The following is a 17,737-nucleotide window of genomic DNA, read 5'->3' as shown; positions in this document are numbered from 1 at the left end:
TGCGTAACTTATTAAAATTAAACAAATGGAAACAAAATATAATTTGGTTACGATTTAATTATATCTAGAATTAATAATTATCTTAACTTACTTGGGCGGAAGCGTCTGAAAACGTTATTTTTATAGAACAAACTTCAACCACAGAGGTTTTTAAAAACTGTCAAATAAAAAAAAAACAACTTAATTTTGACAAAAGTCAAGTGTTTACCGAGAGAGGGACAATATTTTCGGAAGCAATATCAAAATTTCATTGCAAAATTCATATTTCATATTCAAATGACTAAGTAAATCCACGGTAAATTTAGAAAAGTCTAATTCGTAGCTATTTTATAGAAAGGATCAAAATTTTTCAAAATGCATGACACTGTAAGTATATTGTTGTATAACGTTTTTACAGCGAAGTTAAAGGCTGAAGAGATAATAATCGCAGATTTGTCCAAATTATTATCTCTCCACGATATTGCCCTTATTCCTCGTGACACCTCTACCTATCCCTTACGGATAGAAGCATGATTTGTGTCTGGTTTCTTTTCCATAATATGATATTAAAGAGCGTCAATTCCGCCATATCAAGCAAGAATTCGTAAACACAATACTTATATTGGTGTTTTAAAATCTGGTATCACGACCTAAATAGGTGCCCTACCATCTGCCACTTCACTAATGGGCCGCTGGTACATGCTTGTATGACGATGTATGAATGAGTTTTAATGTACAATAATGACGTACGTGTCATGAGCATTCATTCAGAATGTGCGGTGGAAATAAGGCTTTCACAACCACTAAGCGCCTTGACGTGTTGATGACTGAATTCGAAATACGCAGGTAAATTATTCAAGTTTCATTATGCATACAAGGTCCGTAAGCGGTCCTTTCAGTATAAGAAGAAGCAACTAAGCAAGCCTAACGTATAGAAACTTTAAATGCTTCTTTCTACTCGACACCATTTACCATTTAGGTGCAATAAAACTTCCGGCATGTCTTAAGACTCGTGTAGATGTAGCGTGTTTCTTGCGGCAATTTTCTAAAGGCAAGTCTTGCCTGTCCATGTGAGCAAGAATAGCCTCGCGTTTGTGTTCAGACAAGGCATCTTTTTATGTCCTCTTAAGAATCGCACGTGCGATGGCGAGGAAAGGCTACGTCTAATTGAAGCTGTAACCCCACTGGAAGATCAGGCCCGGGTAAATCTATAACGTATTAATATTATTTTTTTTATCTTTAATTTTGATATAGATAGTACGTCTGGCTGACGTGTGGAAGACATGCAACAAGATCCGCGCGGCGGTGTTCCGCGTCGGGCTGGACCTTTGGGAGTGGTATCGACCCTTGGACCCCGAGGGGAACTCGCTTATCTCTGGTACTCCGCCCACTTATCTCATATCAGCTATAATCATCATTTTGTAATTGGCGCTTTCAAATGCAAATTTTAAATACCAGTCTCGTCCCTGAGGGGCTGAACATGGTCTAAAAAAGTGACTTAGGTTCTTTGTTCACTACAGCGCCGCCCTTATGACATAGTATCTACCATCCACACATACATTAGCTTTTACGGAGTCATATCTCCCGCACGTTCATCATCCGAGGACCGACAAATCCACCATGGCCTGAAGACCGATCTTGTTTCATTGGTAGAGGAGCCTAATGCTACAGCATTTGGCAAGCATTTAATATAAAACTTTATTGATTCAAACCTTTTCCAGAGTCAAAGTTCGTGTCGGTGCTAGCGGGCCCACTGCGCTCAGTGGTGGGTCTATCTGACGCCGAGATCGCCCAGCTAGCAGACTACTTCAGGGCCCAGGATGGTCGCGTACTATACCATCAGCTCTGCCAGATAATACACGGAGAAGGTCCGGTATACTAGATCTTGATTTATTATAATAAAGTTTCTTAGCAAATTACTTTTTTATTTATTTTTATTTGGCCAAATACTATTATCAAAGCTTCACGATACCTTATTGACTTCGTCCTAATTTCAAACACACCGCAACGCTCCGACATACTCTTAGCCATTAATTAGCGTTTCAATTTCACTGAAAACGTTAAGTGCCTTTGCAAACTGGATATTAACCTAGATTTATTCCAATAAACACAGCGATACTTCTTTCTAAATTGTTTAGCTTATTTATAATAGAAACACGAGTGTAAACATAAATGAATCAATTTTGCAATCATATCATAATACCTTTAGCATAGATCTTCAGTTCAATTTCATACAAGACAACACTTCTTCTGGGAACTTCTTTTTCCAATCCCAAGCTAGTCTCATGTTTTTAGATGCCGGTGGTCGCGACAAGACATCGGCTGACTGCATTCTGGAGGCATGCCCGCCTCCGCCAGAGCCCGAGTGCCACAAGCTGGACCAGTGGCAACTGCGTCGACTGTGCTGCCTGCTCGCCACCATCGCCGATAGGGAATTGCCACTCAAGCCGTACTTTCAGGACTATGAACTTGTGAGTGCTAACTTATTATAGAGAATTGGAAACATTATTGTGAAACAGAGGTCAATGATTTACGAAATAACTGTACTAATTAATGGTGAATTAGGTATCTGAACTAGCGTCCATAGCTTCCACTTACTATAAAGTGACCTTGTGATAACGTCACTGCCATGTCTGTATAATAAAAACCTTGACGCATAGCCCTGATGCTGCATTCGATAATATTTTAGCCACAATATTTTAAACTCCGTTTGGCGAACGTGGATTGCATCGCAACTTTGCGATTCTACTCGGGATCAATATTTACCTATTACATAACATTATAACACATTGAGAACATTTAACAATCTATGCTGGTAAAGCAAAAACTATGAGACGGACTTGAACCTTCACACCTCATAACAATAATTTCCTTTATCGTAGGTATCTGTAGGAGCTCGCTTCAAAATATCCCCTTGTATTATAGGTAGCAAAAAACGACGGACGCATAACGTTTGCGCACTTCGCCCGCATCCTCAACTACATCGGCGTTATAGTGTCCCCCGAAGACTTCAACCTGTTGGTGCGCCGGTTTATCAAGGACTCCTACACACTGGACTACGTAGACTTCCTTAAGGCCGTTGAGGCTGTTAAGAAGGAGGGTATTCAAGGACTTGGACCGGTTAGACTAATTCTCACTTTTAAATCTTTAACTGGACAATCCTAAAATAGCCATAATAACAATTGATTTAATTTTGACTTAATGACGTCATCACGTTTCATCAAGTAATCATTAATGATAGCAACTTCTTGTGCTGTACGAGACTCCCGGCGATAAATAAAAAAAATTGGGCCCGATTTCAACTTTTGGTAGGTAAGATTACTTCACCCATAAAAAAGTTCCTGCACTTAGCAAATCTTTTCGTGTAGGCACTAGGACTAAATTATTATTTTTACACAATGAATGTCTTAGCTCGAAGAACCGATGACTGTTGGGGTCGAAAGGTTCTAGAGTGGAGGCCACGTACAGGCAAACGAAAGGTCGGACGCCCGCCTACAAGGTGGACGGACGACCTGGCTAAGGTCGCAGGAAGTCGCTGGATGCAGGCCGCTTCCAACAGGTCGACGTGGAGATCCTTGGGGGAGGCCTATGTTCAGCAGTGGACTTCCTGTGGCTGAGATGATGATGATGATGAATGTCAATGTAGCTTTATTTATACAGCCTTTGATTGTTTTACAGGACTACAAGAACCCCAACGCAGTAATTGACACAACGCTACCGAAGTTCTCTCGTCCGGAGATCGCGGCTGGCCTGTCCACCGCGCCGTTGGGTGCTACCGACGTATTTCACCCAGTGTTAACCCCACCTAAACCCTCACGTCAGCTTATAGACCTCATGCTACGAGTGCAGCAGTTCGTCATGCAGAGAAGCATCAGGGTTTCCGAGTTTTTCAGGGTATGTCCGATAATAGAACTGGAGTAAATTATTGGGATTGGTGAGATCTTCCACCCGGCTCTATAAGCTAACAACCTCCCTTTAGCTCGTATACCTCATGCAGAGGATCTTCTGAAAGTTCTTTTTAAGGTAGTCTTCAGTGTTTGCCAATCACTTTGAATATCAGTCTCTTTATTAGGTAGGGACTCCTTAACAAAATTAGGAGGTAATTTATGCTACCGATGTCCAGGACTACGATCCTCTGAACAGCGGCCGTATCGCGCCGCAGCAGTTCCGACGCGCCATGGATGCGATGGGATTGGGTACAACCCTATCGCCCTCTGAGGTGCTGTGCGTGCTGCGACACTACCTCGACCCCAACGACAACGACCGCGTCTGCTGGCGGACCTTCGAGGATGATTGTGATCAGGGTATGTTACTTTATCATGGATATCGGTCCACATATTTTGGACTAGAACTCGAAACAAATGTAATAGGATTCTGTTAATTTAAATTAAATAATCAAATTAATCCTTGTAGAAATTTTAGTTTCTTTGGATGTTTAATTTCGGGAACCAAAACCTATATTTTGAATGTCTACGCTGTTTTTGTATTCAGTTAAATATTTAGTACCTAGATAGATGTAATTTAAAAACAAAATATCTACTTAATTTAATTTGGAATAAAGTGTCTTCACACCAAATCTAACGCTAAGTAATTGCAAATCTTACCTGAGCATTATATACGGTTTCCTTTAGTGTTCACAATAAAAGAGCTAGAGAAGCACCCGGAGGTGTCGGCGGGAAGCGCCGCAGAGGCGGTGGCCGCCCTGCCGCCGGTGGGCTCGGCCGAGGACCGCGGGGAGGGCGCGCACCATCAGGATTTGGCCGAAGCTGCGCTGCTGCGCGTGCGGGCGGCCTGCAAGGAGCGCTCCATTGACTTGAGACCTGCTTTTTCTGATCACGATGAGTGAGTACTTAATATACTGTAACATCTTTTGATGCAGGTTCACAAACTAGACGGCGCCGATAAGGTCAGCAGAAAATTTCACAGAATATGCTTTTAGAACCTCGATATCTGTTGACTATCCTAATTCTACATTATTTTCATAGGAAAATTACCAGCAAACGCAGTATCTAACTTAAGTTTTCTTAGCTAACTTAAAACGAACTTATAATTGAATTTATATATGCAAGACCTAGTTCGTACCATACGCACTTAAAAAAGCTTGTCTGTTGTCAGTAAAGAGACGAAGATATAAATTATACCTACTTGTGTGTTCCGCGCATCCTTTCAGACCTAATAACAATGAACTTGTTTTAAAATGGGGGGTATTGTATCCAGGCACAACAATGGCCACGTATCCCGCGCGCAAGTGCGTCGCGTGCTGGCGCGGCTGGGCGTGCTGCCGGCCGCGGCGCTGGTGCGCGCGCTCGAGGACCGCTACCTCGACGACCTCGGCTTCAGCTACGTGCGGTTGCTTGACGAGGTATCACTACCCACCACTTAACTACCCAAATTCAAATCCCAATTGTAAATTATTCCTTGCTCTAACTCCTCTGTTTGAACAGCTAAGATTTTTCTACACTAATCCTCTTCGGATACTTCTGTTGTTAGTTGGAAGAGCGCCCGGTGGAGAGCGCTACCATCGCCGGTCCCTCCACGGCACCAAAGCCGCCGCGCGTCACCACCGTGGATCCGCTGCAGACTGATATCGTACAGATACTCGCCAAAATCAAGGGCAAGGTGATATGCCGATGATATTTGATGCACAGAATCATTGTTCCTTAATGCATAAAAGCACCATTAAATAACTTCCATAATACCTAAAGAAGCAAAAAAACGAATCATTTCGTTTGTTTACCAAGAAGGTTCATCGCCAAATGAAATCAAAAATAATTTCATAGTTAACCACTGCGTCTATATATGCGTCGTAGTTGTAGCAAGTTTAGGAGGCGCCAGTCTCTAAAAGTATCAAGCGATTTAACTCTCGATCTATACATAATTAAGTATTAATTTGTTGTGTCTAGATGGTTCGTGAAGGTCTGCGTCCCCGCGAGTTCCTGAAGCAGTTCGACCCTCGCAACGAGCTGGTGATCCCGCGCGCGGACTTCTACCGCGGCCTCGCCAGCGCCAAACTTGCGCTTTCACCGCTAGAGATGGACACGCTCATGGAAGTGTACGTTCTAATATACAATATGTTGAAACATGCCCTACCCATACTCTCTAAACATAATAATACAGTTTTCTCCTAAGTTCTACGGTCTCAACGCCATCTCTGTACTAATGTTGGAATTAACTTGATCGCCAACTCACTAAATATAAAACTATCGTCTAATGTAAATCTTTCATACTTGGAATGTACGCAAATCTTTTTTGCACGAATTTAGTAGAGTGCTAATATATATTGTTTTGTATAATTTTTTCAGATATTATACTGAATAAGTTACCGCTTCGGAGGATAAATGTATATAAAATAGGCATGATACCTATCTCAATTAATTACTGTTTCATCAGGTTCTCTGCGCCGGGACGGCGGCGCCTTATCGAGTACGAGCGATTTTGCTCGACAGTGGGAGAGGCGCTGACGCAAGGCGGGCTGGAGCGTGCGCCCCTCCTGGAGCCTGTGCCGCACGTGCCCACGCTCGACACGCCGCTCAACTTCCTCAACTTTGAAGAGCGCAGCATCGTGTCCGGCGCTTTGCAAAAGTTATCGAAATACCCTGACCAACTATCCAATATTTTGGAAGTGTTTCAGGTCAGTTTGTATGAAATATTCGTTTTTATGGACAGCACAGCAGTGTTGACGGCAAGAGATACACCCCCCGTACGGTCAGCAGATTAACTGTTATTCCCGCCGGCCTAATTGCTTGTATAATTTTTGAGGCGCTTTAACGCCCGAAATTAATAACCAATCCTAATCCAATGTATGCCATCTAAGATTGATAATTCATTCGTTTTTATGGATAAAGCATGCCAATAACCAATCCATAGATTCAGTAAGCTATCTCTAGCAATAATCGATCTTTGAGAGGACGGATTACAGATCATAGATTACCCTCTGTTTGAAAATGACAGTTTACGCTTGCCAATACTCTATCTACCCGTTTTGACATTTGATTTGATTGTTGTAAACAATCGCATTTTCCAATCGGACCAATTCCTCAGTTTACTCAATATGTTTTGAATATCGCTTACACTGATTTTAAGGGAAACGAAAAGGCAATGGAAATATCCATATTCTCTAGTGACAGTGACGACAGTGATTTGGAGGGACTAGCGATACTGATAGCGAAACTGAAAATCGCGCTTCATCACGGGTAATGAAAAGAGTTAACTACATGCAGACCCTGGATGAGTTTGATTTCACGTTTGGATTAGGCTTTCGAAATCTGCTTGCCAATCATTGTTAGTTAAACTGATCTCGTATATTCGTGTTACTTCTATGTACAAGGTAAATAATTTTTGACATTATTTACAAAAAATACTGTACCTACCGAACTATTAGATAGGTACTAACAAGGGGCAATTGCATCGTTTTTTCAGGAACTATGGTGTTTCTCCATTCCATCAACTTTTGCTGAGGAATAGGAAATATTTATATTATCTTTTTCAGGACATTTGGTACATGGAAACGTCGCTTCCCTGTGATTGCATTGACATTGCGTTTATCTTTACCTAAAGTTCAAACAATAATAATTGCAACTGCAGTTTTGCACAATATTTGTCGGAATCACAGGCTAGAGGAAATTCCAACCTAAGTGGAATTATCAACTGCTGATATTATTAATTATGAGAACAATATAGAGAATCAAGATGTTGGAGAAAGAACAGCATTAACAAATAACTTCTTTACTTAGTAAAATAAAATACCTTTACAATCACTGCTATTTATTTTATTGCTTATCTACATTTGTAATTCAAAATAATAATTACAAATTAACATAGTTTTATTAGTTGAAAGTTAAAACATAGCAACAGGCAAAATTTCCATACATTATCTATACTATTATATAAAGCTGAAGAGTATGTTCGTTTGAACGCGCTGGTCTCAGGAACTTCCGGTTCGAATTGAAAAATTCTTGTAGTGTTGGATAGCCCATTTATTCCGGATGGCTATTATAGGGTATATATATATATCATCACACTATGACCAATGGGACCAAAAACGGCTAAAATTGATTACTTTTGAGAGCTTCCGTTGCGTGCGCTGCATAAACGGTTAAAGTTATGCAACAATTATGTATAACGGAATTGTAATTTGTTCCATAACACTGGATAATGTGTACAGAGTCCAATTATTATTATATGGCACCAAGTTTACTGCGTACTTCATACTAAAAACTAAATCCTTTAAAGATTTATTAATATATTATGAACAATGTTATTAAACTTCAGTGTCAAAATATGTCAGCAACCACATTACTGACGTTCCATTTTGAAACTAATTAAAAAGTTTGTATCTTAAATATGACATGTACTAATTATTAATTATTTCTTTTGAGGGCTAAAATACATAAAATATTTTTTTATTACTCCAAGTAGCAATTAGGCAAATATTGAAACGAATAGTTTGTATAGAAAATACAAAAAGTATTTTTTTTACGAATGGAATATTCTGCATAAAATGGAATGGTCAGGAGGGAACGCATCTGGAAAGGATTGCCAGCGATCTATCGTTGAAGGCAAGCAAGGATAGGCGAGTTAAGATATTGGCATGCCGATAGGAGACCAATCGAAAGATAGTCGGCAATCTAAGATAGGTTTCTGTCTTGGATAGTAGATACATTATTAATTTCGGGCGTAAGTCTGTAACCTACTTCAATTTTAATTTAAAATATTTATTTACTTAAATGAAGGACATGGACAAGGAGCGTTGCGGCACGATCCCGCGGGTGTCGGCGGAGCGCGCGCTGTGCCAGCGGGGACTGCTGGCGCTGGTGTCGGCGCGCGAGCGAGATCTGCTCTACAAGTGCTTCGGCTACCGGCGCGGCTGCGGAGACGAGGTACGTAACTGGTAACTTTGGAACTTACCTATTACACGAATGCTCATTGCCTGCATAACACATAAAAATTTACATGTACAACTTTGGTCGTCTGGAAGAAATCGCCGCTAGCGATAAGACCGCCATTTGTACTTCCTGTTATTTTATTATCTCTGTTGTATGGTTACTTTACTGTACGATTTGATGCACAATAAAGAGTTTAAATAAATAATAAATAATTAAATAACTGAATTGCAAAATATTGCGTTGCACTGCATTGCGCTTGCATTATCGTACTTAAAACTTACTCCTTTTGCCCAATTATAATCATTATGTCTGATATTTCAAAGTACCAAGGTAACTATTCACATTTTCTGTCTTCTATACATTTGTGTAATTTATTGCTACATTTTTTCGATAGGCGCACCTAAACTTCAGCCATAACATTGTAATATCCAATCAATACCTACATCGTTTTTCTTAGATATGACTTTCTAGGTTAGCTGTCCCTAGTTTTAACCCTATTCAATATAGGTCAAGATATATAATATTTATAATTAAGTAACTTTTATAACAATGCTTTTAACGTATACACTGCAGGTAAACTACCGCGCGCTGTGCAAGGCACTGGACATCCTGTTTGCCACTGCAAGCGCGCAGCCCTGCTAGCAGCTTCCAGTCTTTCGGCACTATGTATCGCCCTGTATAGTCCAGTATTCGTGCAACATAAATCCATAATAGCCAGTAAAATTTTTAGCATATACTTGTGTTCTTATTCTTTACCTTTAGTATTTAAGCGTCTTGGCACATGTAACTAAATGAAATTGAAATACCAATCCGTGTCTAATAACGAAATAAAAAAATAAGTTTATACCTATTCGTAACCTATTCGAATTTTTTTATCATTTGTAAAAAGTCAGCGCGCCGCATTAGAATATAGATAAGATTTTTAAGGTAAACTACTGCCTAAAGAATGTTGAAAAGCACTCCTTTCAACACTATATAAACACTACTATATTGCTAAGCAACAGAAAATCTGAATGTACCTACTTCCAGTTGTATTTGCGCAATTTTATGCGTTTGGCTTTAGTACATGACTATATAAGATTTCGTGCTAATCAATCACACATAAATGGATAGAATTAATTTTGGCACATCCGCAAGAGGTCATTGATACCTGACGTGCTGCTGACGCACAAACTGTGCCAATGTCAATGCCCCTTCCAAGATGACTCATCGGAGCATCGACATCATCTAAAATCAGTGTTGTCAAAAGCCCATAATATAGATAGGTATGTAGTTCTAACAGCGCATTGTGTAGCCATTAAGATTTTCTTGTTATTTAGGCAAGCCAGTGTTGGAGGCTTACGTTTATTGCGAAATATGATGCATTTTGCAGTTCTAGCGTGTAGTAATTGCCTTAGTCTTTTGTAGCTGATATTGAGCTGCAGCTGCAGCATGTGGTAAAGTTGACATAAACGCAAACAAAAAGTCAATATCGTTTATTTACAGATTTAATTACGACATACAACTTGGTATATCTCAGTGTTTGTTCATGTCCAAATACTTAATCTAAAAGTTTAATTTCAACTCTAATCAATGGAAGAAAAACACATAGTTTGTACAAAATACATGATTTTGAAGTTCTTCCTTTCCCGAATCAAATACAAAAGTACATTATTGCAATGAGATCCGAACATAAGACTGTCTGCGGGGAGCCGGGGGACTGGGAGGGACATGAAGGGGGGGGGGACGCACGCACGCACACACACAAACACGCACGCACACATATGCAATTGACTCGCCGACACACGGGACTGATGATTTATAAACTTTTATATCATTATTAATTACTCCTACAATTCAGTACGAAAGGTAAGATTCAAACACTATGTCAAAATCTAATCAATTAGTAATAATACTCAAGTGAATCTATATTTCATATTATATTATATTAAATTTATGCGACTTGCACCGAATGCGGCAGCTTCGCAACGACAGTATTTTAATCCTTAAAAAATCTTAAAAAGAGTACTCTCTTAAATTAAATGTGGAATGAAATGACGCGGCCCCTGCGCGGCGAGGCGAGACTTGCGCAGGGGTCGCTCATGACCGGTGTGCTTAACCTGCAACAAACAATGACGCACTTCAGTACATACTGCTCCACCAGCCACGACACTCGAGAGGCTCCACCGCCCCTCTAGCACAGTAAATCTACTACAGGAGTAAACTTTAACCTAACTCGCAAAATACAACTTGTAAACTACGAATCAAAATGCCCACATAATAGAGCGTAACTTAGGTATATATGCAAGTAGCGTACTCGACGCATAAGCAGGTTCTCACCTCACTATTAACTATACACTATTGGACTGAGATGATTGGCAGGTACTGTGGTCTAGTAGGGTTGGTGCCTCTGGTTGGCACGGCCGCCGCCACCGCCGCCGCCGCGCTGCTTGCCGCCCTGGTACCCTGCTAATACCGTACACACGTTAGCACTAGAGCCACTCATTGTCTCAACTCGTCGCTGCTAACTCTGTACTAAATACGATTTTCATGACGTATATGATTTACAATAATGACAAACACATCAGCACAGTCGGAAAGTGCAAGAACGACGCAATCAGCGAATGGACTTGTGACATTTAATTTGAAATGTGACAGCAATAATACAAGATCCCGTGTTCTTTTGGAATACCCGTGCCAATTCCCCCCACGCGCTCGGATTGGACATCAGTAAACAAACGCGCAGTGATAATAAAATCACGCGACATTAAATGTATACATTCTAGACAGCGGCAAATAATTTCGCCCTAAACCAGTTTTCTAGAATATAAAAATAAATATAGCCCGATAAATATCACGGTGCGCGCTATATGTGAAACATTACATCACTCCAAAGAGTGCCGCAGCCTTCCTGCATCGCGACCTGTCAGGTTCCAGTTCCGACTCGAGCCGGTCATGCATTGTTATTTACATCTCGAACAAAGCCATGTTAAACGAAACAGGTATTTACTGCACTAAATATACAGAACTTTATAAACCGTCTACAATTAGAAAAGAAAAAGAAAATTAATTTAGCATTACGAAAATTTATTTTAAAGAGACCAACGAGGTCGTTCGTAATTCAACCTTTGTTCGCTACTGTGTATTCCGTTGATGGGTTACTGCCATAGAAGAGATTCCCATTCACAAAGAAATACCAAACTAATAGAATATCTAAGACTACCCTGATACGCTAAGATCACCTTCAATCATGCTAATAGCCGACATGTAGACCTCGGCTGCGTGTGCGTGCGTTTAATATCTATTAGAACAATGTCGGCAGCGTTAATGAATAGCGCAAAACAAAGGTCTAAGCGGTGCAACATGACAAGCCAAGTACAGATTGATGGATGTTTGAGGCGACACACGTTTTTCTGCACACTTCCATCGAGCCCGCGTATGCCAACCATATAAATAAATAGCGTAAAATGAGGTGAATAGCATTCGAAGGGGTGTAAAACATTGGAATATGATAAAACAGAAGGACCCGCCAAGTGTAAACCTTTTTTTAAAGTATAAAGAATATTTTTGCTTCGTTATTTTCCAATAGATAAGATTTCTCGATAAGATAAATCCCAACACCCCCCTCGCGTCTTATGCACCGTATTACTATTGTTTTTAAATTTTGTCGAGCGCAAGAAAATCGCGTGTCGCGCGTTGAAAGGAGCGGGCCGCGAGCGTACCTTTCCCGCGCGGAGCCGGTCGTGCGCCGTACCCGCCCTCGTACCCTCCGTACCCGCCGTAGTCTGCCCGCAACACAACACATTAGTCACAGTCCAACGCGACTCACTCGGCGCCTCCAAACATTGCTGTTCAATCGTCAGATACGCAACTCGCAGCTTGGTTTTGTTTCTTTCCTACTTTATTTTTAATTATCCTATCAGACTAGCGAGGCACGAAGTCAGTTGCGTTCGACTATAGTCGCCTCGGGGTGCTGTCGGTGCTCAGCCTCCAACCACGGAGCCGTCTCGCTAACGACTGGCTCGTTCATGTTCATAGAGGCTCATGAACTTCCAAATGGCACATCATGTAACTTTATCAAGCTGAGGCACTGTACTTCTGGGTGTAGCGGTTTTCAAGCGAATCAGATTACAAATAAGCCTATTTTATATTTGAATAAGTTTCTCTTCGTATAAAAATAATATATTTATGCTATATGAAAACATGTAATCAAATAATATTATATACTAGCTTCCTATTGTAGTGTTCAAAACAAGTTGATTACATGCATTCCCAATTACATCTAAGTACCATTACTTCGACTGATCAAAATTTAAAGTGTACTTTCCAAGTCTACAAGTGAGCGAGGCACACCTCTAATTTATTGTGAGTGAATATTATTTATTACACTTGTAATGATTCAATCATCAGCCATCGAGAATGTTTCAAGTGGTACAGCTATCAATGTCCATGTCGTGCTTCGCCGTATGTCAGGAGGCACACATTTGGAATGCTACCGTTAATCAGACTTGTGGATTTTAGTACCATGATTGTAGTGTTGTTCCCGTGAGCGTGCCATGCAGATTGCAATTTGCAGGTGTTAGTAACAAAACGTACACCCCGGATGCGCACAAGCGTGTGGTGTGGAGTGTAGTGTGAGGCGGGCCGACGCTGTGAGTGAGCGGAGGGAACGGGTCTCGGGAATGGGCCAGGGTGATATATGGAAACACATTGAGAATTTTAATAACAGTGCTTTATTCAAAAGCTTTCATCATATCTTTATCACTTTCACAATGTCTCTCCATATTTTACCCCATTTCCCAAATGTAGCATGTGGCGTGAGTGTCAAAAAGTAAAATAATAATACCAAAAATAAACTCGGGCGACATTGCTACATATGTCAAAGGTGGTATTACAAATAAACACTTATAAACATAAGGCAGGTAACATAATATTATGTACAGAATATATATGTAGTACCCGTTGAGACAATGACAAAGAGCGATCGGCTGAATGGGCAACTGCGCCTACATCTACCACTCGCAATATAACCCAATAGCAAATAAAAGTGATACTTGCAAATATATACCAAATGATTACACCTAATTTAGTCGAACGATCGGGCCGACCCATCGTTACTGATTAACACACTGTCGCCTCGACAACATCCGCTACATAATCTCGATACAATATAAGTTATTTATATAATATCGATAGAAAAATAAATATTCTCTACACACTAAGTTAATACCTAAGCTTCGCGTGATGTCCAACTAACTAGATACACAGTCAGCGCGAGGTGCACGACAAGGACATCCCGGGGACGGAGGCGCGCCTTGCTCGCACCGCTACTAACCTAGCTTACTCTACGCGTACAGTACACCTACACTAGGGATCAGGTAACATCAGTCGAGGTAACGTGTCGCAGGGCGGGCCGGCGGGCGAGCCCCCCGTTAGTATTGCTTGCCGCGTTTACCGTAATTGGGGTATCCGGAGTAATCGTATCCGCCGTATCCCCCGTAGCCGTCGTATCCGTAGCCACCGTAGCCGTAGCCGTCGTAGCCACCGCCATAGCCACCCTGGCCGTAGCCGTAGCCGCCGTAGCCCTGGTTGCCCCACGGCTGGCCGCCGTACCCGCCGCGGCCGCCGCGTCCGCCACGCGTGCCTCTGCCCCCGCGACCGCCTCGCCCGCCCATGCCTCCGGGACCGTCCGGCTTCGGCGTCGCTCTCTTAACGTCCACCTAAAGATAATTACATATTAGTAATATAATCAAGACACCAAACAACATAATGTTATATTAACAAAAATGTTCCAACTACATACCTCCTTGCCAGCAATGGTCTGTTTTGGTGTCTTCAACAGTTCATTGACCACTTGCTCAGACTCAAATGTGATGAAACAGAATCCCTTCCTCTGGTTCTTTGTCTTATCAAATGGCATTTCAACTTCAATTATCTGTGAAATAATCATTGATGCTAATCATTGTTCTAAATAACACACCAATAAGGATTTTAATTATTTATTATCAGTGGCCCGGATTTATCCTCACCAGCACTCAAGATATCAATTAATCTCACCAAAACCGGAGCTTTCATCATTTTGAAATTGAAACAAAATTATTTTGTACTATTAAGAGATCACAAAAGCAGTCATTAAAATTACACCATGTGGATAACGAGTTGATTAATGCTGGTACTATTTTGTGTAATTTCATATTCTGTCAATCAGATGTGCTAAATAAAATTACTGAAAAATAATAAATACATACATTGCCAAAGTTTCCAAAGAAGTTCTTGATCTCATCATCAGATATTTCACTGCTGAGACCGCCGACGAAGATCTTGCCGTGTCGCGCCTTCGCCTTCTTGGGGTCCACCTTTTTGTTGTTGATGGTGTGCTCGCCCACAGACATCACCTTGTCGATGGAGTCCGGCGCCTTAAACACAATGAACGCGAAACCCCGCGACCGGCCAGTGTTGGGATCTGTCTTAACATTGATGCTCTCGATCTCGCCGTAAGCGCTGAAGTGGTCACGCAATTCCTCTGCACACAAAAATAACACTTGTAATACTCGTAATTGCGGCTAAATTTATATGTAAAGGTTATAAGTAAACTCAGAAATGTGGGTAGTCTTCTTCAATCGACATTCAGAAGCAGAACTGAATTAGGTCATCATTTAAAATTAATTTAATTATTGAGAATATTGCGATTAATATAAAATGTCAACTTACTGTCTGTGGTCTCCCAGCTCAGGCCACCCACGAATAGTTTTCTGCAAACATTACAGCAATAACGTTAAAAAGTGAAAAACCAGCATGGAAGACTCGTGTCTCGAAATAAAAACTGACTTAAAAATTACAATTACAATTTAACATTAACACTATGCAGTACTTGTTTACAGTACTTTACAGCTACATTTTTGTTCAAAACAAACTCCAAGCACTGCGGCAAAACAAATTGTCAACCTGTAAGTTACAAAAGTAAACTGAAAATTTATATTATCAATCAGTGAGGACAACGAAATGATACCAAGTATATATATAAATATAAACATTACAGTGATAATCGCAAGATTTGAAATTGGCAAGGTGAACGAGGCCCAAAAGGAGGTGGCCGAAACAACTAGTCAGTTTGGTCGTGGCTTTACTTTAGTGTGAGCCCAGCGGATGGATATATACCATGGGGTCCTCCGGCGGCTGCGGCGGCGGCGGCGCAGGCTCACACCTGCAGAGAGACACAGCGTTAGTGGCGCCCAAACTGACCGCGCCACGCCGGGCGCTACCCACACTCTACAACCGATTTGAAATCTTGCACCTAAATGCATCATGCATACTACCGCAGCGAGAAACTCGATAACGGCACCGGCGCCGGCCCCGCCTAGACGCGCGCCTACATGACGCCATTCCGTGCGGCTCCCGCATTATCTACATTTAAACCAAAATAACTCTTGACAAATGCGTCTGAAATCAAAACTACGACTTGTAGATCTAAATCTGAACCGCGAACAACACACTGCAATGGTGAAAAAATAAAATTTTGAAAAGATCTCAAGGATTAGGACAGATTTCGTAAAGCCGATAATGATAAAGCCGGACCGCCGCCATTGTGACGGGCAAAGATTCAATACTGAAATAAACTATAAAAGCTGAATAACCTTAATTAATTAACATTATTGGTAAATCTGTAGTGAGAAAACATTATTAGCAGATAAGAAAATGTAGCATTTTGTAATAAAATCCAAAAACCAACGGTACCTGTCGTCATCGCGTCCGGGGGCTTCGGCACTGTTATGTTCTTGTCCATCTCCTCCACCGTTTTCTGCATTTCCATTTAGTTGATTTTCGGTGGTAATATCTTGTGCAAAATTGTCGTTATTGGCCATGACTTAAATTTATGCCTAAAATTAACAATAACTAAAACTACAGTCTATACGCGACCTTCAACAACGAATGCCAAATGCAGAAGAAAGAAAGGAAGTACGCGATGAGTCGGCGCGAAACCGTTTATTATGTTGGTCAACAGTATAGGGACGCTCTTTTTTTTGGTGTTTCCCCCACCTCCCATATAGACAGCCAATCAAAAGCTAGGAGTACAAAGAGTTCAATGGCATCTTTCAGACCAAAGACAAGGACAGACATACGTAAATCGTTTATTGGAAAAGGATAGAAACTAAGTACAATGAATCGATATTTCTACCAACATTGACATAAAAATTACCGCTTTCATAACTTTTTAATGGCTTAGTATATTAGCTACATACGAATACCGATCTTTTCGCCAGCATGTTAATTTTATTATAATTTTTATAAAATAACTCTACTTCAGAGGACACATTATTGACTCGCGTAATACTGTCAAAATCGGAATTTATTCTATAAAATTATTATTTCATGAATAATAGAAATTTTTAATAATTTAGTAAGAAATTATTAAACTTATCACAATTACATATTTAATGGGTACAATATAATAATATTATGTGCATACAAGTCTGTCATCTTAAATAAGTATATTATAAGTATATATATTATCAAGTTAATTGGTAAATAGATGTGAAAAAATTTGTTTAAGTAGGTATATTTTGTATTGCTCAAACTGCTCACCAAAATATTTTTTTATGAGTATGAGTAACCGTGCTAATATTTTAGTATTCTCTAAGAATTAATATTGATTCGCGTTACTATTTATATCGATCCTTGCTCAATATCTCATTGTTACTACATATTTTAAACATTTATAACCTTAAAATAATTAGCGACATGCATGTAGAGATTATAATATAAAATATTTGCCACGCTCTGTTATAATATTATATTCTGTTCCCCGTAAAGGGAAATACGAGTTTATAAAGTTATCAAATGTAATATTATGGTACATGGTCTTATTGATAACTAGGCGTGGACATTACTTTGAT

At 40.4% G+C, this 17,737-nt stretch overlaps 2 protein-coding genes and 1 non-coding gene across 6 annotated transcripts; 1 reads left to right on the top strand and 2 right to left on the bottom strand.

The window, feature by feature from the left end:
• Positions 1-185: 185 nt before the first annotated feature.
• Positions 186-9,600, top strand: LOC115442276. The gene is made up of 14 exons (XM_030167288.1): positions 186-366; positions 1,234-1,357; positions 1,701-1,847; positions 2,275-2,450; positions 2,905-3,099; positions 3,658-3,873; positions 4,103-4,283; positions 4,611-4,821; positions 5,197-5,341; positions 5,470-5,598; positions 5,883-6,031; positions 6,370-6,610; positions 8,712-8,858; positions 9,438-9,600. Exons 1-14 carry the CDS (start codon positions 355-357, stop codon positions 9,504-9,506), a joined length of 2,142 nt encoding a protein of 713 aa, XP_030023148.1. The 5' UTR covers positions 186-354; the 3' UTR covers positions 9,507-9,600.
• Positions 9,601-10,324: 724 nt separating this feature from the next.
• Positions 10,325-16,840, bottom strand: LOC115442218 (RNA-binding protein squid). Of its 4 annotated transcripts, none has more exons than XM_030167218.1 (8): positions 16,578-16,840; positions 15,555-15,595; positions 15,092-15,366; positions 14,647-14,778; positions 14,299-14,563; positions 12,566-12,628; positions 11,184-11,312; positions 10,325-10,963 (listed from the first exon to the last, which is right to left on the bottom strand). In XM_030167218.1, exons 1-7 carry the CDS (start codon positions 16,703-16,705, stop codon positions 11,236-11,238), a joined length of 981 nt encoding a protein of 326 aa, XP_030023078.1. In that variant the 5' UTR covers positions 16,706-16,840; the 3' UTR covers positions 10,325-10,963; positions 11,184-11,235. The 4 variants fall into 4 exon arrangements, with proteins under 4 accessions (XP_030023078.1, XP_030023079.1, XP_030023080.1 ...); XM_030167219.1 differs by having other exon boundaries at positions 11,184-11,309; XM_030167220.1 differs by lacking the exon at positions 12,566-12,628.
• On the bottom strand, positions 15,435-15,504 carry LOC115442278. The gene has a single exon (XR_003938524.1). It is a non-coding gene; the product is annotated as a small nucleolar RNA snR61/Z1/Z11 (small nucleolar RNA).
• Positions 16,841-17,737: the final 897 nt, after the last annotated feature.

The sequence above is a fragment of the Manduca sexta genome, chromosome 21 (assembly GCF_014839805.1).
Source record: "Manduca sexta isolate Smith_Timp_Sample1 chromosome 21, JHU_Msex_v1.0, whole genome shotgun sequence".
In the NCBI taxonomy this organism is placed as follows: domain Eukaryota; kingdom Metazoa; phylum Arthropoda; class Insecta; order Lepidoptera; family Sphingidae; genus Manduca; species Manduca sexta.
The sequence above is the reverse complement of the archived record's forward strand: the minus strand, read 5'-3'. Positions and strand labels throughout refer to the sequence as shown.